The sequence below is a fragment of the Pan paniscus genome, chromosome 7 (genome assembly GCF_029289425.2).
Source record: "Pan paniscus chromosome 7, NHGRI_mPanPan1-v2.0_pri, whole genome shotgun sequence".
Lineage (NCBI taxonomy): Eukaryota > Metazoa > Chordata > Mammalia > Primates > Hominidae > Pan > Pan paniscus.
In genome coordinates this window covers 117,949,204-117,973,814 of record NC_073256.2, presented here as the reverse complement: position 1 = coordinate 117,973,814, position 24,611 = coordinate 117,949,204, and the positions used below count along the sequence as shown (strand labels likewise).

At 43.8% G+C, this 24,611-nt stretch overlaps 1 protein-coding gene across 3 annotated transcripts in view; it reads left to right on the top strand.

Moving 5' to 3' along the window:
• Positions 1-24,611, top strand: part of SNX31 (sorting nexin 31) — an 87,048-nt gene that overhangs the window by 29,593 nt on the left and 32,844 nt on the right. Inside the window, exons 1-6 of one of the 3 annotated variants that reach the window (XR_010113002.1) lie at positions 4,681-4,749; positions 5,353-5,463; positions 9,996-10,086; positions 10,999-11,086; positions 14,535-14,604; positions 22,689-22,781. Coding sequence is in view for 1 of the 3 variants with exons in the window: in XM_057303067.2 (XP_057159050.1) it covers positions 5,353-5,463; positions 9,996-10,086; positions 10,999-11,086; positions 14,535-14,604; positions 22,689-22,781 (453 nt within the window). In the remaining 2 variants the exon portion in view is untranslated. Of the gene's footprint in view, positions 1-4,680; positions 4,750-5,352; positions 5,464-9,995; positions 10,087-10,998; positions 11,087-14,534; positions 14,605-22,688; positions 22,782-24,611 lie in introns of those variants that run through there. The other 2 variants (XR_010113001.1, XM_057303067.2) reach the window with 2 other exon arrangements.

Sequence of the window (24,611 nt, the reverse complement as noted above, 5' to 3'; positions counted from 1 at the left end):
CTCGCGGTTAGGAGCTGGAGACCAGCCCAGCTGACACATCGAAACCCCGTCTCCACCAAAAAAATTCGAAAACCAGTCAGGCGTGGCGGCGCACGCCTGCAATCGCAGGCACTCGGCAGGCTGAGGCAGGAGAATCGGGCAGGGAGGTTGCAGTGAGCTGAGATGGCAGCAGTACCGTCCAGCTTCGGCTCGGCATCAGAGGGAGACCGTGGAAAGAGGGGAGAGGGGAGAGGGGAGACGGGGGAGGGGGGAGGGGAGAGGGGAGAGGGGAGAGGGGAGAGGGGAGAGGGGAGAGGGGAGAGGGAGCTCTATCTACCACACAGTCCTTCTCTGAATCCGGGAGAGTGGTTTCCTCAACACTCCATTTTTAAATGCCCCCATTTAATTTATTTTTATTTTTATTTATTTATTTATTTACTTATTTATTTTTTGAGAGGGAGTCTTGCTCTGTCACCCAGGCTGGAGTGCAGTCGTGCGATCTCAGTTCACTGCAACCTCCGCCTCCTGGGTTCAAGTGATTCTCCTGCCTCAGCCTCCCAAGTAGCTGAGACTACAGGCATGTGCCACCACGCCCAGCTAATTTCTGTACTTTAGTAGAGACAGTGTTTCACCATGTTGGCCAGGCTGGTCTCGAACTCCTGACCTCAAATGACCCACCTACCTCAGCTGGGTCCCAAAGTGCTGGGATTCCAGGCATGAGCCACCGCACCTGGAAAATGCCCCATTGCGGACGCTACTATGCTAGTTCTTTTTCTCTTCTCACTTGGATTATTTTGAGAAATATGGAACCAAGATTATTAAATGTCTACTTGTACAGGGCACTCTTCAAGATAAACTCACCACATAATCCTGCTCTGAAGGAGCTTATCTTCTAGGCAGCCATCTAACCTGGCTTTAAACTAATTAAGTGTAAAAAAAAAGCCAACAACATTCTACAAATAAGCATTTAGAGTGGAGAAGGTAGAACTCAACTACTTCCGATTAGTCAGGTTATTTTCATTGTCAAGGCCAAAATCATAAAACAGAAATTTGTTTATTTAACTAAAAAGTTGTGGAAGATTGGCTGCCTCCCACTTCTCACCTCTACCCCAGACCCTGCTCTTCTCTACATTGACTTTATTCTCACAGAGCTTCCCTCCATTTGCTTCAAGATTAGCAGCCCCAGCTGAAGGCGAGGACCCTGCCCTTCTTTCCTTCTTCCGAGGGAGTGAGAATTGCACTGAGCATCGAAACCTGGAGGACGTGCCAGACAGGAGGAGGAAAGGAAGTAAGGGGCAGTGGGCCACCAATTCCTCTCATCCTGACCAATGGCAAAGAGTCGGGTGACCTATGAATAATGTTAGGATGTTGGAGGGTTTTAAGGAAGAAAGGGACATTTTTAGGTTTGCATTTAAAAAATATATCTCAGGCTGCTGTGTGAGGACAACTTGGTAGGGGAGGAGAATGGAAGCAAGGAGACTTGTAAGGAGCCCATTGAAGTGGGGAGTCTAGGGCAGAGGGGATGTTAGCTGGGTCTAAGGTGCTGGTGGTAAGATGGAGATGGACTCAAGAGATCATTTAAGATGGGAAATATGGAGGTCTCAGAACTTGACTGGATATGAGTGTTGAAAAGACTTTTCTGAATCTTTCTTTGACTCTGTTATTTCTTACCTGTTGCCAGTAAGTCAAATATTAACTCTCTTCTACATGGAGAGAGGCAGCTTAACACATGGTAGCTTAGAGCTAGGGCAGCCATATAGCTTATCCAAACTGGGATGCTTTTGAGAGTGAAAAGAGTGCTGCAGTTATCACACTGGGGTGCCAGGCTTCTGGGCCAGCTGGGAGAGATGTTTACCCTATTTAGAACCTACAGTCACCTGGAGCTGGCCTTGAGTTTTGCCTCTGCCACCAACTAGCAGTATGTCCTTGGATAAGTTATTTTTTGGTTTTTGTTTTTTTGAGATGGAGTCTTGCTCTGTCGCCCCGGCTGGAGTGCAGTGGTGCAATCTCAGCTTACTGCAACCTCCACCTCCCGGGTTCAAGCAATTCTCCTGACTCAGCCTCTCAAGTAGCTGGGATTACCGGTATCCACCACCATGCCTGGCTAATTTTTTTAAAATGTATTTTCCTTTTTTATTTTTGTTTTAGTAGAGATAGGGTTTCACCATGTTGGCCAAGCTGGTCTCGAACTCCTGACCTCAGGTGATCTGCCGACCTCAGGTGATCCGCCCACCTCAGCCTCCCAAAGTGCTGGGATTACAGGCATGAGCCACCGTGCTCGGCCTGGGCAAATTATTTAACCTTTGTGAACCTGTACTTCATCTGAAAAAATAATGGGATTAGTAAGTGTATATGCCTCACAGAGTTGTTATGAGAATTAAGTGAGCTGCTGTATGTGAAACAATGAGCCCAATGATCAGGATCACAATCTAATAAAATATTTGTATACAATAAATATATAGATATTTTATCCATAAATGATGTGCTATATACACGGCTTCTTATATATGTAGATACAACACACAAATATAGTGCTTTTTTTGGACTAATCCTTTGAATGTAGAAGAGAGCAGATTTTCTCTTCTAAAGAACTTAGATTCAGAATCATAGAAATTTAGTAATTGTAAGCATGTGGTGGGGAGGAATTAAAATGTAAAGTCAAAACTTGCCCTTTGATAATGAAATGACGAAAAATAAGCCTGTTGCTAATGTGATCAGCCTTTTGGGGTCACCGAGCAATGTGATTGAGTTGCTGGGGCTCCCCAGGTCCCTGTGAAGACTGCAGCATCTGTTTGTCTGAAAGGTCAGGGGGCCTGAGGAAAGGGGAGCTGTTGCCCATGGTGGAGACAGGGTCTCACCTGGTCAGCTGACCTGAGCCCCAACTTTGTGGTCCCCCAGTAATCTCCTGATTGGTCATTTGGATCTTCCCTTTTACATCCTGACACCTGGAAGGTGATGGGATCAATTGTACCCCAAACCTCAGCATCACGCAATAAACCCGTGTAACAAAACTGCAAGTGTACCCCTTGAATCTGAAATAAAAGTTGAAATTATTTTAAACATGATACAGAATGTGTGCAATGGGTATCAGATTTCCACAACACAAATTCAGATGTATACCATAAATGTATTAGTCTAAAAAAAAAAGGAGGTTACTTCCCCGCCGCTCCCACCTGCACTGTGTGACTAGTATTCTGGCTTACATAGCAGTCTCCAAAAACAGAAGATGATGTGACTCCTTTCTCCATTTTCCTGAGGATGTTACATGGCCAGTACCATTCTGAATGCCTAGGAGAGAAGTTAATTTATTGTATACTGTGGATGCCTTGGGGCATTAGAGTTTAATCCTCTCAGGGAATCTGGGATGAGAAAGGCTGTGACCTCAATCAGCCAGAGATGAAGCAGGTCTGTGGACTGACAGCATCGCCTTTAGGAGATGCCAAGGAACAATCCACCCCCAGATCGCTGCCCTGCGAGGCCCCATGTGGGCAGCCGCTGGCCTCTCTGGACCCTGCTTCCTCCTGGGGTCCTCCCTCTCCCTATAGCAGCTGGAGTAACAATTCAGCCTGTGCTTCCCTGAACTCTGATGGCCAAACAATGTCTCCAGCTCCATCCCAAGAATGTCACAGGTCCCCAGATTTGTTCCTGCTTCTAGCACACATCCTTCCCCTTGCAGGATGCTTATGCTTAAGCCTGCAGAGTTGTGTCCAGCTGGAGCTGCTCCTTCAGCTGGAAACTCACTCACTAGATGGCAACTCACTTCCCTTCACTGGCCTCACAGTTTGTGCAGCTCAGATTTTTGCTATAGCAAAATCATAAATTACTGCATATTTAGTGTGGCATAATACAAAACCAATTTGATCTTTGTCCCCAGTTCCTGGCACAGAGTTCCTAGGAATTTCCTTAGTGTTAGGACTGCCTTTTGTTATCCATAACAAGCACCTTTCAGCATTGCCTGAGTTTATGCTGATGAGATGATTCTTGGCTGGGGGACTCCGAGACAGTATCAGGATGCGGACTGGTCACCTGAAAGACCACGGCATGATTAGAGGATTGGGACTTTCAGCCCCCACCCCACAATCCTCGGCCTCTTGGGAAGGGGGAGTGGCTGGAGATTGACTTTCGTCACCAGTGGCCAATGATTTCTTCAATTATGCCTGTGTCGTAGACCTCCATAAGAAACCCCTAAGCAATGGGGTTTGAGGAGCTTCCATAACGGCACCTCCATAAACAACCCCCCTAAGCAATGGGGTTTGAAGAGCTTCCAGGTTGGGGAGCAAGTGGCGGTGCTGGGAGGGTGGGGCACCCAAACAGAGCATGGAAACCCCACCCACACCTTGCTCTGTGCATCTCCTCCTTTTGGCTGTTTCTGAGTTGTAGCTTTTATAATAAGCCAGTAATAGTAAGTACACCATTTTCCTTCACTTTGTGAGTTGTTCTAGCAAACTATCAAACCTCAGAGGGGGTCATGGAAACCAGAATTTGTAGTCAGCTGGGCAGAAATGTGGGTAACTTGGGCCCCATATTTGCTGCTGGCATGTGAAGGGGGTAGTCTTGTGGAGCTGAGCCCTTAAACTTGTGGGATCTGATGCTAACTCCATGTAAAGCATGTCATAATTGAATTGAATTGTTGGACAGCCATTGTGATGTTCAAGAATTGGAGAATTGGTTGCTACATGGAAACACCTTCCCCCTGCCCCCACCCACAATTAGTGTCAGAAAAAATCAGGGATATGGGCTTTAGGGATGCTTGGAAATACTGAAAACTGGGCAAGTTAATTATGAGACTGTTAAGGATGCAGACTTTATCAAAAGCTGTTTTCTCCAATATAGATACTCAGTTGTTTACTTGGAAGTTCTTTAAGCTTCATGTTACTCCTTTGCCTTGCCTCCACTATACCCCACAAAACAACCCTTCCAATCTCTGCACTTGTCTCTTGGGAACTTTGGGTACCATATGCTAGAAGAGCACCAAAAAAGGAAGCTGTGGATTGTTCGCTTGCTGCAATGGTGCAGCTTTAAAAAATGGTGTGGAGGCCGGGCGCGGTGGCTCAGGCCTGTAATCCCAACACTTTGGGAGGCCAAGGAGGGTGGATCACCTGAGGTCAGGAGTTTGAGACCAGCCTGGCCAACACAGTAAAACCCCTTCTCTACTAAAAATACAAAAAATCAGCTGGACGTGATGGTGGGTGCCTATAATCCCAGCTACTCGGGAGGCTGAGGAAGGAGAATCACTTGAACCCGGGAGGCAGAGGTTGCAGTGAGCCAAGATCACGCCACTGCACTCCAGCCTGGGCAACAGAGTGAGACTCCGCCTCCAAAAAACAAAAAAAAAGGGTGTGGAATTTTATTTTGCTTTTCTTTTGCTTATAGAATACATTTGACATCGCCACCAAGAAAGCTTATCTGGACATATTTCTGCCCAATGAACAGAGTATTAGAATCGAAATTATAACATCAGACACTGCTGAAAGAGTCCTAGAGGTAAGCTTTGTTTAAACTCCAGCTCCAGAACTGAATCTAGGGATGGTTCTGTTTGGAAAGCAGAGAATGGGATACGGTTACCTTCCAGGAGCTTCTGGCCTGTTGTTTTACTCTGTGGATGATTATCTGCAGAGGTACTGGCATTTCCTGGGAGAACAACCAAGGAACCTGAGATACAGCCAATCCTCCAGGGCCTCTTTGATTTCACCCTCCCTGGGGGCACCAATTTTCCAGAGATCTCTTGGAAGGCTGCTGTCACTTCCTTGGAACTTAGCCAGGGATGTGGCCTGGAAATATGTAAAATGCTTTATTATTGGATGTCCCATCGTTGGGAGCAGGAAGGAAAGTGGGGCTTGGCAGAGTCTGAAACAGGTCATACCTAGGTGTGCAGGTGACAGGGGAGTTCTTGAAGGTTCCTATTCTCCCACAGGGAAAATTCTTGAAACCAGTGCTCCATCAGGGCTAATTCTGGGTGCAGAGGGCCCAGACATGAGTTGTAGTCCACTGTCTGAGGACTAATAGGACAAGACCCAGAAGGCTTCGTCCTTCTTCAGCAGCTCTGCCTCCCAGACCCCTTTTCCATCTGCTGAGTGGGGCTGCAGAGGGGACACTGTCTTCTCACACCCACATCCTGCTGCCTGGGGGCAAGCTCCCAGGCCCTTTTCCTCTGGAAGGTTTTAGCTCTAATCCTCCAGAGAAACATACAAGAGAAAATACAAAGTTATAAACACGAAGAAGAGTCAGAAAGTTTCTAGGACCTTTCAAAGGACAGAACGTTCTTGTGCTTGGGTTATGGTGTCTGACCCTTTCTGAGCTGAGAAACGGAAGCACTCCCATTTTGGCTGCTAGCTCTTCGGGCCTGCCTTGACTTAACCTATTCCTGTATCTCCAGTCTCTCTTATATTCATCGTCTCTCTGTTTCCTCCTCTCGATCCTACATCTTGACCTTAGCTCCAACCCTCATTGTTTCCCAGCTAGATCTCTACAGCTGCCCCTAAACTAGTCTCCCTGCTTCCAGTCTTGCTAATCTTCTGTATTGATTTCCAGCATAGTCTTTCTAAAAAGTATCAAAGGCCCTTGATGCTTGAGGGAGTTTGTACCCCAAACACAAAAACCTCAATTGCTCAGGATCTAGAAGTGGGAGACAGACTCATAAATGAAGGAGGAGTAGGAAGGCAGTGATAGAGTGGGAGCCACAGACTGCATGTGTCTGGGGCCAGGCAGGTAGCTCTGGGGTACAGCTGCAGGATCAGATATAGAACAGGAGAGAGCACCTGCCTTCCCCAAAGACATCATCATTGACTTCTTTTTTTACACACTGGGCTTGCTGACCAAACTAGACATGCCTGCAGCTGAAGGCAGTGGTGGTGGTGATAGTTTGGGGTCTCCTATCTTCTGGGTTTAGGATGAGTCCTGGATTCAAATTACAGTCATGTGCCACATAATAATGACGTTTCGGTCAACATTGGACTGCATATACAATGGTGGTCCCATAAGTTTATGATACAATATTTTACTGTACTTTCTCTATGTCTAGATATGTTTTGGCCAGGCACTGTGGCTCACGCCTGTAATCTCAGCACTTTGGGAGGCCAAGGTGGGCGGATCACGAGGTCAGGAGATCGAGACCATTCTGGCTAACACAGTGAAACCAGATCTCTACTGAAAAATACAAAAAAAAAAAAAATTAGCCGGGCGTGGTGGCGGGTGCCTGTAGTCCCAGCTACTCAGGAGGCTGAGGCAGGAGAATGGCGTGAACCCGGGAGGCGGAGCTTGCAGTGAGCCGAGATCGCGCCACTGCACTCCAGCCTGGGCGACAGAGCAAGACTCCGTCTCCAATAATAATAATAATAATAACAATAGATATGTTTAGATACACCAATACTTACCAGCATGTTACAGTTGCCTAGAGTATTTAGTACAGTAACATGCCTACTATACTACTATAAACCTGGGCTAACAGGCTTGTAGCCTGGGAACAGCGGGCCATACCATCTAGCCTAGGTGTATAGCAGGCAATACCATTTAGATTTGTGTAAGTTCACTTCGCAGTGTTCACACAACAACAAAATCGCCTAACGATGCATTTCTCAGAATGTATTCCTGTCATTAAGCAAAACACAGCTGTACAGTGTTGCTGTGTAAGGGCTGTGTGAATTTGAGTAAGTTACTTTACAGACAATGTCTAAGTAAATAATTATAGAAATAGTTCACGTTCCCGAGACAATGGCAGTTGTGTTTATCATTATTGGTATTGGTATTGATCTTGATATTGGAGGGAGTGCTGAATACGTACTGAGTAGGGCAGTATCTCCAGGGTTCTGTGGTACCATCTGTTTTGTCCATTTCCCTTGAAACTAATAGCATACATTTGATGAAGTACATTTGCAGTCAGAAAAATGTGCTTCCTCTCTTCCAATCATGTTGGCTTGTGAGAAATTCAGACCCAAGACGTTGACATCATCAGATCAGGTAAGTTTAACTGGAGGTTCTACCCTAGAAGTGGTAGTTTCCATAACAGGTGAAGTGGTCACTTGGTCAGCCACAGGTGTGAATTTCCTTCCAGGAGCTGGGAAATTCTCTAGCTTGCATAAAACCATAATTTAAGTATTATAATTAAAAATCACCTGCATCTTCTCCAGCACACTTGCTGCCATTCTCACTTTGCTTCCCCAGGTTTTCCTCACCCACAGCCTGCCTTTTACTTTTCAATGGTCTCTTTTTTTGTTGTTGTTTTGAAATGCAGTTTCACTCTTGTTGCCTAGGCTGGAATGCAATGGTACAATCTTGGCTCACTGCAACCTCTGCCTCCCAGGTTCAAGCGATTCTCCTACCTCAGCTCCCGAGTAGCTGGGATTACAAGCACGTGCCACCATACCCAGCTAATTTTTGTATTTTTTTTTTAAGTAGAGATGGGGTTTCACTATGTTGGCCAGGCTGGTTTTGAACTCCTGACCTTAGGTGATCAACCCGCCTCGGCCTTCCAAAGTGCTGGGATTACAGGCATGAGCCACCGTGCCGGGCCTCAATGGCCTCTTTAAGGGCCAGCAGCAAGCTAAAATCTAGGACTACTGTGGTGCTAGTGATGGCGTTCGTGTTTTGAATCATCATTAACATTTGCTGAGAGGAAAAATATTATTACGTATTTTTTTGCTGATGCTCACTCCTCTCAAAAGAAGGTGTTTATATTTATGTCTTTATGAATGCGAAAGGCTTCTTCATTCTCCTTTTGCCCCCATGCCTTTCCTCTGTCTGCCTTGGCATGTAAGTTTGTTGTTTTCCCTGAATTAGACAGAAAAGAAGGAAATCTAATTTGAGTGGACCTGGGTCAGGTTTACTCTGGGAAAGATGTCTTTACTATGCTGTTACCTACCACACACTTACCCACTGTGTTTGGCTTTTGGGTGTTTTGCAGCCCAAAACATGGGGGAAAGAGAGAGACAGAAAGAAGGGGAAGGGAATTGCTTTTAAAGTGGTGAAACTATTCCTGAGCTGCTCTTTATTTTCAAAGCTATGCTGAGAACACCCACTCATACCAGCCACCTAATCAGACTGCTTCCTGGGGGTAATTTATGTATCTCTGACAAGAGAAGGCCCCCTGTGAGCCTGGTATTTGTACAACTGCCACCTAGAGAACTGGGAGCCGTGGGTAAAGCAGCTCTGGAGGGCAGTGCTTGGAGGCCACTCCTTGCGTGGTACAGAGGTGATTTAGTGAGTTAAGACCAGGAGTATAAAGAAATTACTCGAGAGCCCAGTGTTAAATAGGGGCTGGGCTGGGCAGATGGCAGGGAGGTAGCCTGTGGTCGTGTAGAATTTTCTGCTAAGGGAGCGTGAGTAGATGTCCAGTGCTGTGAGGTGACACCCTGATAGGCTGATGGCAAAAATGAAGCCACTGGTGTTGAAATGAAAGCTGTTTGATATAAGTCAAAGAGGAATGTGAAGGAAGGCAACCTGTGCCTGGGATCTGAAGTTTTCATTTTGCAAACATCCTAGTAAATTACAGTTGACCATCGCAGGAAACATCAAGGCGAAGCAGGCCTGGCGTGTCAAAGGTGGGCAGTAGCGCGTGCACGTATGTATGCCAGCCATGCAGCGGGGAGTGATCCTTTTCCAAATAGCTGGTAATGCAGCCCACAGGAAGGTAAACTAGTGTGCAGGCTCCAGGGACAGACATCACAGAAGGACAGATGTTCATGGAGCATGGCTGCTGCCCTCCAGGGGAAAATAAAGACCAAGACAATCCGGGAGTGTGTCCACATCTGAGATGGGATGACCAACCTCAACTTGGGGCCAGCCTCTGTCCATTGTGGTGGGACTGATTTTTATTTGCTTTATTCTAATTTTTTTGTGTTTTAAAATTTTCTAAAATGGATACCATTTTTTGATTTCAAAAAGCTTTCTTTGAGTGTTCACTAACCCATGACAGCATTTTTTATTGATGTGTACCAGCCATTTCCAAGTCTGCATGTCACAGTTAGGATGCATGGTGGGCACACCTAACTTTTTCCCCTTCTGCTTGTTTCTGGTTAAAGGTGGTGTCACACAAAATTGGACTGTGTCGAGAGCTCTTGGGCTACTTCGGCCTCTTTCTCACTCAGTTTGGCAAGGAGGGCAAGCTCTCTGGTAAGAAGGAAGGAACAAATGAATCAGCTAGGAGATGGGGTGGACAGGTGTGAGCAGGGGCTCACAGGAGTCACAGCTGAGGGGCTGGCCACCCACTGGGCTGTGATCCCTACCACTGTTCTCAGTCACTGGGTTAAGGGTTTAGGGAATAGGAGGTTGCGTCCTTGTTAGGGGAAAGTGGGGGCAAACCGCTCATACCTTGGGTGGTCCAGTAACTGCACTTGTGTACCCCCAGCCCTAATCCTGACCCCCTCCCCTTTACCGCAGGCCCGGCCTGACCACTGACCACTCGCCTGCACCGTTTCCTGTGAATGGAGTGCTAGACTCCAGGGGTCAGGACGCCCCACCACAGCATCATTTCTCCTTGTTAAGGAATATTTGTGGATGATATCAATGAGTTATTAGATTCTTTTTTTCAAGTGTAATGAGATAGTGTAAGAAGACAGTCTGATTCTCCTATCTTTTGTTTTCTCTACAGTATGTTTCTAGATATTACAAGTTTTTTTTTTTTTGTGAAATGGCATCAGTTATATTAAAGTAGTTTATAAATGTCCTCAAGAAGCCAGGGGAGGTGGTTTTGAGTTGGAAGTTAAGGGGCTTGTGTAGAAGGTTGGCTGCTAGGCCCTGCGGTGAGCTGCGAAGGTGCTGGATGTCTCCAGATCTATTTTTTCATCTATATCACAGTGTAAAACACCCCCCACTCAAGGGGCTGTTTTTTTTTTTTGAGGATCAAATGATATTTATTTTTTGAATGAACTTCAGAAAGTTAAAATTACATGTAAATACAGAGGATATTCTTACTGTGATTTTATTATTTCCAATAATAAGGTTTTATTTTCTCATTTGAAAGCTGCTGTATATAAGCTGTCTGTGCTGTTTCAACCAGTAAGACCGGCTTTCCCCTTTCTCTAGTTGTGAAAAAATTGGCCGACTTTGAACTCCCTTATGTTAGTCTTGGAAGTTCTGAGGTGGAAAACTGTAAGGTTGGACTCCGAAAGTGGTAAGTAGGTTCTGAAAGTGACAGAGGCATTTGACGACACTTCGCCATTGCCCATCAGGACTTACCAGAATCCCGTCACATCCTGCTCATAGCCTGACAGCTGGAGACCAAGAACTTAGAGAAGGCTCTGAGAAAAGCAATGAAGGCCAGGTGCTGTGGCTTATGCCTATAATCCCAGTACTTTGGGAGACCAAGGCAAGAGGATTGCTGGAGCCCAGGAGTTCAAGATCAGCCTGGGCAACATAGCAAGACCTCATCTCCACTAAAAATCAAAAAAATTAGCCAGATGTGGTGTTGTGCATCTGTGGTCCAGCTATTCAGGAGGCTGAGGCAGGAGACTCACTTAAGCCCAGAAGATCGAGGCTGCAGTGAGCCAAGATTACACCACTGCACTGCAACCTGGGCAACAGTGCAAGACCCTGTCTCAAAAAGAAAAGAAAAGCAATGAAAATGAGAGAGGGTGAAATAAACTAGTTTCTGAATATTTGTCCTAAAGAATAGGATGTTGAGGATCAACATCTATCATCTACTATCAGTAGTCTCAGGTAAATACTCAGGGCGGGGTGGGGTATGAAAATGAGGAGGGTAGCCATCTTTCTGCATCTCTACTGATAGGCGAACAAGAAAGTAAGACTTGAAAACCAGGGGCGGGGCCAGGGGACATGGATTAAAGCAGGTAATGGTGGGAAATGGCTGGCCTTGGGTTTGCTTTGCAATGCATCACTGACTGCATTAATGGAGGGACTTTGTTGATGATTACAACCAGATCTGATTTATCCGTAGAAGTGTGGTATTCCCCGAAGGTGAAGGGTGGATTCAGCCAGTTTGCAGTGAATTTGAACTCTAAGTACTGGGCTTACACATGCCTAAAGGATGTGTACAGGGCCATCCATATTCCTAGATAGGTAGGACACAAGTATCCCTCTGCAGAAAATATTGTCATTTCCTCCAGTAACACAGGGGCCTGTGGAGAACAAAATATTACAGAAAATAGCACTGAGCAGCAGGACCTTATGCACCCCCAGTCCTATAACCTGCAGCTCCCAGTGTTTATTACCGTGGCTGCAGGGGATTGCTCCTTAGGCTCGCTCTCTCCCAGCCCATTTATTCTGTTATCTGAGTACAGAAGTTTTAAAGAAAGGTATTTTGAAATCTAAGAATTCCCTTGACCTTGTGATGCCTTGCTCTAGAGCTCCAGTTTGTGGCTTTGAATTGTGGAAGGATATTCCCAGCAAGGCAGTTCATATACTGCTGTTCAGAAGTATCCTGAGGAATGGTCCAGATCTTCAGGTGTGAAACCCTGAGAAGGGGAGAAGGACTCAGTTCCATCCAATGATTTAGAGCACAGCTGTTCTGGAAGCTGCTTGCTGTAGTGAATGGCTGAGCACAGTTGTTCCTGGAATTACAGTATGTGAATCTAAGTTGCGGCTTGCTCAGGTCTTAGCTGCGTAAACCTAGCCAAGTTGTTCAAGCTCTCTAAGCCTCAGTTTCTTTATCTGTAAAATGGGCATAATAAAAATAGTTTATTGGATTATTATAAGGGTTATTGCAAGAGTTATGTAAAATAGCCCCATATGCTCAGTAAGTTTTGGTCATGTTTGTGACTGTTATATTGATGATGATGATGATTATAGGAAGCAAAAAAAAAAAAAATCTTTGGGGCTTAGATTTTCACTCATGTGTTCTTCATAAAACCTGAGATCAAAGGAGAGATGATGATTCTGTTTCTTACCTTGAAGCTTGAATTAGAAATTAGGCATTGCCTATGTCTTTTTTAAATACGTAAACTCTAGATGATACGTGCAAGAGAAAACATCTACCCCAAATTATTAGCCAGCATCTCAGATCTAGGCAGATTGCCTCTGTTGATGGGAACTGGGAAGAAAGGAGGTTCCACTTCTATTGTCAGAGCTGAGGATCAGGTCTCTGGAGGGGAGATTCTGGCATAGGCTCCTGCAGGTGCCTTGCCCTCTTTCCAGAGGGAAGTCTTGCCGCGTGGGAGCTGGAAGGCTAGCTCCAAAAGCTGAGTGATTCCCAGCAGGTGAAGCCTCAGTGAGGCCTAAGTGGCGTCTTAAGGACTTCTCTGTCCTTAAGGAGAGATGCCTGGGTGCATCTCTCCAATGATGATGATATGGCTTCCTCCAGGCCAGAGGGTACCTGTGCTGGCCTGTGGGAGCCCCAGTCTGGGATGGGTCTATTCTCTGCACACAGGGGCCTCTGGGATGTGTGGGTGCATAGTTACCTGGAATGTAAGTAGGGATGCTTCAGTTACTTCTCCCCACCCCAGAATGAAGTTGACCTTCAAGCACCATATTTATCCCTTTCCTGGTCTAAGCCAACCTCATTGGTCTATTCACCCTATTCTGAGCATAGCAACTCTGCTTGCCTCTGCCTTCTGGTTGGTAGAGATCAGCCATAGGTACCCTTTCCTGACAGTTTCAGTCCCTTCTTAACATGCTACTGTGCTTCTACAGTCATTAATTTCAGTTCCTCGTGATTCTGGATCTGACAGGCAGACACGGAGCCCCTGCTATTTGCAAGTCACTCTGTCAAGATGCAGAGGGGCAACTCTGGATAGGCTCCTGGCCTTGGGGTTCTTCACAGATGGTGTCAAGAAAACTTAATCAGAGTGGCAATTGGAATAAACTCAGGGTGCAGAGGAAGCACAGTGGACAGGTGGCTAATACAGCCTTGGGGAGTAGGGACCAGAGGAGGGGGCACTGCATAAGGCTTGCAAAGAAAGGCCAATCAGTCAGGGGAGGAGACTGGTGAGGGCCTTGGTCTTCCAGGCAGGGAGAGAGGAGAGAAAACATGGTTGGAATGTAGCGTTGGTGGTGGGGTTGGTGAGAGATGGAACTGGAAATGAAAGTGGGGGTGGTCCCCGGAAGGGCCTTGAAAGTGAGTAGAATAAATATCTAACTCCAGGAACAATGAGAGTCTGAAAAGTTTCACAGGAAAGACCACCCTGGTTAGAATGTGGAGCATCAGATTAAGGGCACGTGGCTGAGACAGAAAGCCTGGAAAGGAGGCTCCCAGAGCAGCTCAGGCAAGAGATGAGGGTGGCCCTGCTGCAGGGTGGTGAATATGGGGGTAGGTCTGTATGGGGCAGTTGACTATGCCAGGTATTGTGTGGTGGGGAAAGGGAATCCACATCTTGGTGGCCAAGAGTGAGGCTGAATGTGAACAGGGATGCAGACCATTCCCCTAAAGCTTTATTTTTATGCCTCTTTACTCTTAGAGCCCTCCAGGCAAGAGCTTACGGTGTAAAGAAATTAGGAAACAAAAGAGATGGAGGGGCAGAGTGAAAGCTGGGCAAGTGGAGGTGTGGCTTTGTTGGAAAAGGGGGCCCTGTTTCATAGGGTAGAGGGCCACCACTTTCCAAAGCACTTGCCAGGTGTGCCCATGGGCCATGTCACAGGAATGAATTTCACGCTCCTGAATTTTGCAGGTATATGGATCCATCCCTCGACTCCGTGCTGATGGACTGCAGGGTGGCGGTAGATTTGCTCTACATGCAGGTGAGGGTCACCAAGAGCTCAGACAGCACCATAGATCATAGGCCATGTTGGCTTGGAGTCACTAAAAAAATTATGTGGCAGTTAATAATTCTACCTCCATACCTAAAATAGGCAAATTCATAGAGACAGAAAGTAGAACAGAGATTACCAGGGGCTGTGGGGAGTGGAGAAGAAGTTGTTATTGTTTGATGGGTACAAGTTTTTGTTGGGGGATGATAAAAAAAAAAGTTTTAGCTCTAAATAGCAGTGATGATTATCCAACATTGTGAATGTATATAATGACTCTGAATTTTGTGAACAGTTAAAATGACAAGTTACGCTGTATATATTTTACCACGATAACAATAAAATGTAAAAAGTAGAGGAGTTTAGAGAGAGAAAAGGAATTCTATCTCCATTTTAACAATCCATCTCTGAATTTGCAGCTGACACACTGTCATCATGAGCCTAGAAAGGATATCCCTGATAACTTAAAGTCACACGTGATCCTTAACTCTCACTCTAGCATAGCCTTCTTGCTCCTGAGCCAACAAGCAACCTGCCTGCCATTGGCTCCAGCTGGGTGGGCGTGTGGCCTGTGCAGTTGCGTTGGGCTCCAGGCTCAGAGAACCCATGCTCTTGTAATGATCGTGGTTACCATCTTGAAATTCTTCATTTTATTTTTAGTTTTTATTTTAAAAAATTAAATTTTCATTGGTACATAATAGGTATATATATAATATTTATGGGTTACATGAGATATTTTCATGCAGGCATGCAGTGTCTAATAATCCCATCAGGGTAAATAAGGTATCTATTTCCTCAAGCATTTATCCTTTATGTTACAAACACTCCAATTATACTCTTTTAGTTATTTTTAAATGTACAATTAATTTTTTTTACTATAGTCATCCTGTTGTGCTAGCAAATACTAGGTCTTCTTCATTCTATTTTTTTGTGCCCATTACCCAAAATTTTTAATTTTTGAACAACATTTTCATTTTGCACTAGGTAGACCCTGAAAATTATGTAGTTGGCCCTACCTACTCCTACCCCCAGCCTCTAATAAAGTAAATTTCGAGCTTGGCCTCAGTTCCCTTCTCCTGCCTCGTGTGATGAAGCTTCGGCCAAGTTATGGAATGGTCAGCCGGTGCTGCCGCCAACATACACACCCAGGTCACCAGCTGCCCCAGGTGTTCACACTCACCACACCGCCATCTTCGGAGACCTGATCTTTTCCAGGCTTGGCTCCACAATTCTGGGAAGAAAGCTCAGAAGCTTCTTTCAGTGAGTTCCCTGAGAACATCTCACAGTCTATTCTCAGGCAGCAGGCAGGGTGGTGGGTCACAGCCCTGCCCTGCTCCAACCCCTCCCAGACTTTCCATCTCACTCAGGCTAAACCCCAAATCCCAATGTCCTTGTTCTTTTTCCTCCGTAGCATTTCTACCATCTGCCAATGTAAGTATGTGTGTGTGTTGTGTATATTTGTTTACTCTCTCCCTACTGGAATGATTTCTCCATGAAAGTGGGTATTTATTCATTCACTGCTGCATCCCCAGAAACTGGAATTGTTCCGGGCACGATGTCAGCATTAAGCCCTTTGGTGGGCCTGGCATCGTATTAATTAAGTGCGTTATGTCATTGGAGCTTCATAACAACTCTGTAAGGCAGTTGGTACCATCCACACTTTCAGGAAGAAAAACATTAGATTTGCTGTCAAAAGATTGAGTAGTGGGTTTGGATTAATAGAGGATGTAGCTAAAGAAATTTAACAACACTTGTTTACAGGTGGCCTTTATTTAGCGTGACTCTAAGCTGCTACACTCGGTAGCTTTTATAAACTCAGGAGAGAGAGAGATGGTGGATAAGTTATTACTTTTAATGAGCTTTTCAAGTGGAATGTTAATAAAACCTACTGTGGTACTTTGGGTGTAGAAAAAGGTCAATGGGTGGATTTTGATACCCTGGCTTACCAGAGGGCGTAGAAGAGGGAAAGAAACTTAGCCCATGCCTCCTTAAGTGACTTTTAGAGATCAAGACCCTAAAGCTCTTCTAAATTCTAAGAGGGCAAATCAAAATATCACTTATTAAATGTTTAATGTTCACCATTGTATTTTTATGGCTAGAATATAGCTTTGAGTTCATTCCGTACTATACATTAATCCATGTATAATTATGTTCAGCCTGGAAATGGGGACACACACCTGTAATCCCAGCACTTTGAGAGGCTGAAGCAGGTGGATTACTTGAGCTCAGGAGTTCAAGACCAGCCTGGGCACTATGGCAAAATCCCATCTCTACCAAAAATGTAAAAGTCAGCCAGGCATGATGGTGTGTGCCTGTGGTCCCAGCTACTCAGGAGGCTGAGGTAGGAGGATGGCTTGAGCCCAGAAGGCGGAGGTCACTTAAGATGTGATCACGCCATTACACTCCAGTCTGGGCAACATACCAAGAACCTGTCTCAAAAAAAAAAAATCATGTTCAGTGTACTTGATATGAGTTAGAGAAGAATTTTTCCACTTTAAATGTTTATTGAGGCCTATCCTTGCTACTGTATCCTCGCTATTATCATACATTATTAGCTGTGTCTGGTTTGATACCATGTCCTTGGATGAGATTGCATCACATAATTCTAATATCGTTCCTGTGGGAAATATCATCTTTATGGCATGTCTTTTGCTTCTCATTGTGATGAGAGGTCAGAGCTTCGAGCATCATAATGTGACTTTTTAAATCTGTTTTCATTAAAGATTTATAACCAGAGGGAAACAGATGATGGTACTTCCTCTGCTCAAAGCTAAAAAAACGTGGCTTCATGGGAGGCACACTGAATTGCAGTTTCAGAAATGAATTCTGTCCCTTGCTCTGACACTGATCCTCTCTCTGGGTGACCCTGGGCCAGCCACTGCATCCTTCTGAACCACGACATCTCCCTGTTGAGAAGAGGTGGAACTAACATAATCTCTAAGTTTTCTCCAAGCTTTAATAGACTGTCATACAAACCTTAGCTCATTGCCTGGCAAAGTCTCCAAAAAATTGTAGTTGATGTCATAATAATCTTTATCATCATCATTATCATCATCATCATCATCATCATCATCATCATCATCATCATCATTGTTCCCTGAATCTGGGTAGAGGAGCTAAGAAGTCAAAGGTGGGTCCAAGGTCAGCAAGAGAGTCAGGACCACAATCACTGCCTCTTTTGGGAGGCCTGCCTTGGCTCTCCCCAGAAGAAAATTCCTACCTTCCTCCCACTTCTCCCAACCAGACTCTGAATGGCCAAGGGCAGAGACTGTCTCATTCCTCCTGTGTCCTGGGTGCCTGGGATATGTGAAAGACTAAGAAGTGGTCAGGCATGGTGGCTCACACTTGTAATCCCAGCACTTTGAGAGGCCAAGGCAGGTGGATACCTGAGGTCAGGAGTTCAAGACCAGCCTGGTTAACATGGTGAAACTCCATCTCTACTGAAAATACAAAAATTAGCTGGGCACGGTGGTGCACGCCTGTAGTCCCAGCTACTCGGGAGGCTGAGGCAGGAGAATCACTTGAACCCAGGAGGCAGAGGTTGCAGGGAGCCAAGAATATGTCACTGTACTCCTGCTTGGGTGACAGCACGAGACTCTGTCAAAAAAAAAAAAAAAAAAGACTAAGAAGCAGTCATCCTTTAAAAAAGTTAACATGAAAAGCTCTTGAGTTCTGATAAATAATGGAGCCACCATAATTAACTATTAAGGGGCACAGCTTTGATTTTCTAAAGCAGATGTGCCCAGTAATATCCAATGAGTCAACTGAATTCCCACAGCCTGTTTCCTTTCTTCTGCTCCTCTTTTAACCTGAGTTTAAAAATGAGAGATTGCATTTAAAACTATAAGTAAGTATACATTTTGAAGGCTCAGTCAATTCTGGGCCTGCATTTCAGCAGGGCCATTGCTGGCCTGGACAGTGATGCAAATTAGAAAAAGGCACCCCATCCTCCAGGTGGGGCTAGTCCTGCATCGGGGCCCATGGCCTGGTGAGTGGAGGGGGGCTGACCTTTGGCTTCCTGACTCCCCTATGGCCTGGTGACCTTGTCCAGGCACACACGTCCCTTGCCCTTCTCCACCATGCTTTCGCCAGAGCCGAGTGGCCAGTGCCGGCCTTTGAGAGGCATATGACCTCCATTTCTCACTACTGTGCCCTCTGCAGAGGACACTAGAGCGTGTGAGACTGAAGCTCAGGAAGACTATGGCTTATGTGATTTTGCTTGATTTAAAAAATTTTTAATTTTATTATTTTTTCTTTTTTTCTATCTGCAGCACCTTTAGGATGCTTGATTTTTTAAGTTCAGTTCTGCATAAGCCCCTCTCAGCCAGTGTTCAGGGAACCATGTAACTGAGTAGACTTGTCTAGACTCGACTCTCATTGTCTGGACCTACTCAGAGTGAGGCACTGTATAATATCACATTTGAGTTGATGACTTGTGAACCCACAATCAGGGTCAACTCTTTTCAAAGGTAATGATATAAGGCTGGGCGCACTGGCTCACGCCTATAATTCCAACACTTTGGGAGGCAGAGGTGGGCAGATCACCTGAGATTAGGAGTTTGAGACCAGCCTGGCCAATGTGGTGAACCCCCGTCTCTACTAAAAATACAAAAATTAGCCAGGTGTGGTGGCACATGCCTGTAGTCCCAGCTACTCGGGAGGCTGGGGCAAGAGTATGGCTTAAGCCCAGGAGGCGGAGATTGCGGTGAGATGAGATCACACCACTGCACTCCAGCCTGGGCAACAGAGTAAGCCTGTCTCAAAAAAAAAAAAAAAAAAAAGGCCAGGTGTGGTGGTTCATGCCTATAATCCCAGAACTTCGGGAGGCTAAGGCAGGCCAATCATCCGAGGTATCTGAGGTCAGGAGTTCGAGACCAGCCTGACCAACATGGTGAAACCCCATCTCTACTAAAAAGACAAAAAATTAGCTGGGCATGGTGACGCATGCCTGTAATCCCAGCTACTTGGGAGGCTGAAACAGGAGAATCACTTGAACCCGGGAGGCGGAGGTTGCAGTGAGCCGAGATTGCGCCATTGCACTCCAGCCTGGGCAACAGGAGCAAAACTCCGTCTCAAAAAAAAAAAAAGGTAATGAAACAAAACAGTTACATTACCTTTGCTGTAAGACATCTGCATCTCTGTGTCTGAGGATCCAGTTACTCTGATGGTGAATGACAGGTCTTGGATTAGTACTTACTGCTGTGACTCCTGTTTATCTTTACACAGCCATCCCTTCTTTTCGATATTGTTCCCCTGTGCCAACAGCCCTTACTGGGCTCTACCATCAAGTACAATTCAGGAAAGAAGGCAGCGTTTCGTTCTTCACACCATGCTTTCTCGTATGGTCTGTAGGTTTGGTTTGAGGAAGAATTGGCGACACAGAGAAAGCCTTGGGGTGGGTAGCTGCCTACCTAGTAAGAATTCAGTGGCTTGGGCAAGGGAAGGAGGGCTTGGTGTAGTGTCCAGACCTGGGTTTGCTCTAACTCCTGCCACTTACTCGCTGGGTCATCTTGAACATCATAGCCTCTCTGAACCTCAATTTACTCATCTGTAAAATGGTGGTATTGTTCCTCCCCACAGAACAGAGTAGGCCCCCCTTATTCTTGGTCTTGCTTTCTGTGGTTTCAGTTACCTGCAGTCAAGCATGGTCTGAAAATATTAAGTGAAAAAATTTCAGAAATAAACAATTCATAAGTTTTAAATTGCATGCCATTCTAAGTAGTATGATGAAATGTCTTGCTGGCCCGGAACATGAATCATCTCTTTGTCCAGTTTCTTCGTGCTGTCTGCATCATCCACCCGTCAGTCACTTAGTAGTGATCTCAGTTATCACCATCCTGGTATCCCAACACTTGTGTTCAAGGCCCCAGTTTTACTTAATAATGGCCCTAAGGTGCAAGAGTAGTGATGCTGGCATATTGTTATACTTGTTCTATTTTCTTATTAGTTATTGTTGTTCATCTCTTACTGTGCCTAATTTATAAATTAAACTTTATCATAGGTATGTATATGCAGGAAAAAACATAGTATATATAGAGTTTGGTATTATCCATGACAGTACCAGGCATCCCTCCTGGGAGTCTTGGATAGTGTCCCCTGAGGATAAGGGGGACCACTGTAGTTGGGAAGAAGTCAATGATAAAATCGATCTAAAACAAGTTTTCAACAAATATTGTTATTTTTCTTCTCCTCTCTAAATCCCATGTCCTTTTCCCCCAGCCTAAACAGCAATATTTAAGGCGTATTTAGCTTTTCATTCTTCTCTGGGAGATAAAGCATAGCCTGCCAATATCACTGAGGGATGTAACAGATAGGCTTATGTTCAGACTAAGGTGAAAATAAACACCTGATAATTGGCAAAGAATTGCTGGGCATTGCCGTATGTAGGACACTGGGCAAGGCACACTGAGACGACGGGCGCGGGGTCTTCCCTTAGGGGTTGACAGCCTAACTGAGGGACAATGGCCAATTCTGCCCCGTCATGACAAGTTAGAGCAGCACAGGCCGAGTGTGTGTGGCTGAAGAGGTGGACAGCTGATTCCACGGCCTCCCCAGGGCCAGACTGGCTAAAGGGGAAGGGAGCTGGGTGCCGAGAGGAGAGAGAAAGAGCACAGGAAAAGGTGCCTAGCTCAGGGAGGGTAGGCTGAGACAACAGGCTTTGTTACTTCCACGTTTCATGTTGCTTCACCACAGTCCTGACGTGGTTCCACAGGGGGCCATTGCCTTCAAGGCAATTTCTGCCTTTGAGCCCAGTGTCGTTCTGCTGAAGCCTGCAGTGGATTAGGAAGCAACCAAGAACCCCATTAGGGATTTGGAGTTTGGGAACACTTGCTGATGATGGTTACCCTAGGCTGACCAGACAGGACCCAACAATATATTCAACTTTAATTTTTTTAATGTGAAATTAGTTTTTATCTTATAAAAAGTTTGCAAATGTGAAAGAGTTCAAAAATGAAAGTAGATGTCACCCCAAATCTTAAATCAACCAGATATATAAACTATTGATTAACTCTTTGGGTATATTTATTTCATACATTTCATGTATTTCCACATCCATTTCCTTGACTTGTAAGTATCCATATGAGGGTTTTATGTTGTTTTATATTTATTTTTTGTTGTTTTATAAAAATTAGGGTCTACTACTAGACTCTTACTTGGCAATTTGATATTTTTCATGCACATTACACACATTTCCCATGTTGTTAAATATTCTGTGTAATTTTTAATGATAGCATAGCCTATTATTTAGTTATACCCAAACTCAGTTACCTATTTTGGGGCATTTCATAACAGTACCTACATCACAGGGTGGCTGTAAGGATTGACTTGTTCTGAAGCAATTAGAACATTGCCTGACACATAGTAAGCACTATACATGTGTTTGCCACTATCAAGTTGAAAATGTTTCATTGTTATAAACAATAGCAGTAATGACCTTATCAATATATTTTTTCCAATATCTGTGTTTATGATTCAAATATACTTATTATTTGGAACTCCATTTTGTCAATTGCCGATACATAGCTGTTGCCCATTTTCCTTTTGGTGATGCTTACATTTTTCCTATTGCTTTATATAAATATTGTTTGATATATATGATGCAATCATTTTCCTTGTTTTTCCATTTGATTCTTAGTTTTGTTGTTGTTGGTTTTCAGGTACAGAAGTTTTATGTTTCACATAATTATATATGACTATTTCTTCATTATGACATTTTGTTTTTATATCTTAAAAAAGATATTCCCTACCTCAAGATCAGATAAAAGTATTTACCTTTATTTTTTTCCTGATTCTTTTATGGTCTTATACATTTAAATCTTTATCTGGAATTTATTTGATTAGGTGGTGTGGGGAAAGAGCTAATTTTATTTTCTTTTTTGCCAAGTGTTGCCAATTGTCCCCAAGCTGTTGAACAATCTCTTCTTACTAATTTAAAAAATAAGACTTATAATATGCTAAATCCCTAAATATATATCCACTTGGGTTTGTTTTTATATCCCTTCATACAAGAGTATGTTTTTGTCAGATTGATTAATTTCTGCTAAGACTGCTAATTTTACAACTTATGTTATTTTAAGGCAATACAGGACATTGAAAAAGGATGGGCCAAACCCACACAGGCACAGAGGCAGAAATTAGAAGCTTTCCAGAAAGAAGACAATCAAACAAAGGTGAATCAAATATTGCTCCAAGAGAAATCCCTTGAAAGGGAGTTAAAGAAACATATTAGAATTGAACTGTTTCTGTAACTGATAAACCTACCAAGCACTAAAAGTGGGGCTCTTTTTAAAAAAATAAGAATATCTTCATTGATTGTTCTGAGTACAGAATTAATAAAAGCTTATTGTTTAAAGATTCTAAAAAAAATACAGACGGTATATTGTGAGTCCTCTGCTGAGTTAATTAATATAGATCCTCCGCATTATTTTTAGTGACTACAGAGTATTCCATTTTATGGTTATATTATCGTTTGGCTAACCACTTTTCTATTATTGGAAGTCAGGTTGTTTCCAGCTCTTGCTGCTATAAATCACTTTGGCAGCAAGAGCCATGAGGCCCAGGGCTGTGTATAATTTATACATACTCTGTGTATTCACAGCACCTGGTACAGTTCCTGGCTGAAGTCCCTGAACATTTCAACCAACATCCTCTTTGAGTATGTGTTCTATTATTCCTTAGGATATATTTCTAAACATTCATTTTTAAAGTTTCCGTAAAGGTGTCACCAAATCACATACCTCCTGCCCCCAAGCAGCGAATGTGTCTGACAGACAAGACGTATTTTAACAGAAGAAATGGCCTCTGTTTTGTTGTGTTGTCTTTTTAAAAATTCTTTTGACTTTGCCAGTGTTCACAACTGCAACATTGATTTTTGAACGAAATACAACCAAAATTTAGAGGACTCGTTTATACGTAACAGAAAATAATTCTTCAAAGGCTCAGACCTTTAAGATTTTTATTGATGAACTGCAAAAAAAGAAAAAGGAAAGGCACCTACTGCCACAATTTAGTATCCCCCCCACCTGCCAGCCCAGTGTTCTACCTCAGCTTTGTCACAAAAAAAAAAGAGTTCAGTTTCTCTGTGTGTTTGTAAATTTTGACAAGTGCAGCTTCTATTTTGATGGATAGAATATTGCTGTTACTTCAGATGCAATTACAAACTGTGTACACCACAAGCAAGTCTTCACACATATCTGCCCTATAAACTTCTTAATTTAGTAAGACTATTGTTCTTACCATGCCCTGCCAAAATGTGTATTTGTAGTTTTTCCACAAAATAAATTTTATCTTCTATGATAAACATTTTATCTGAATTTACCATACTATTTGTAATAATGCTATTTTAAAAAAGCTTTGCTTTGAGTACATAAATTGAATTAAAAATTTTAATTATTATTGAGATTTACTTTCTCTCAAAGCATCTACATGTACTGATATGTAACCAACATTATTTGTTTGTCAAGTTCTTCTGCTAATGGAGCAAACACATTAACAACTATACTTTCTGTACAAGAAAACTTGGAAGTGAAATGAATGAAATTAACTTAAAAAAGAGTCATTTGATCTAAATCAGAGAAAGGCTGTGGTCCATGGGCCACTTTTTTTGCAAATAAAGTTTTATTGGCACACAGTTACAATCACTCATTCATGTATTGTCTAAGGCTGCTTTTGTGTTGCAGTGGCAGAGGTAAGTAGTTGCAACAGGGACCATATGTCTGTATAGCTGAAAATATTTACTAGATGGTTCTTTACATAAAAGTTTGCCAATCCCTGATCAAAATGAAAATATATTAATATAAACATACTTTCTGCAGCTGTGTATGTTAAATTATCTTTTTTAGGTACAATCTTAACTAATTTTCAAGTAGAGAATCCTTGTAGAATTCTGTCTTCTGGTGTTCATATAGTTAGTAATATCACAACACCCTTTTATCGAATGTCAAATGCCAACAGGCATTTTACATAAGTTACTTACTAATCACCAACTTTCTTGCAAAATA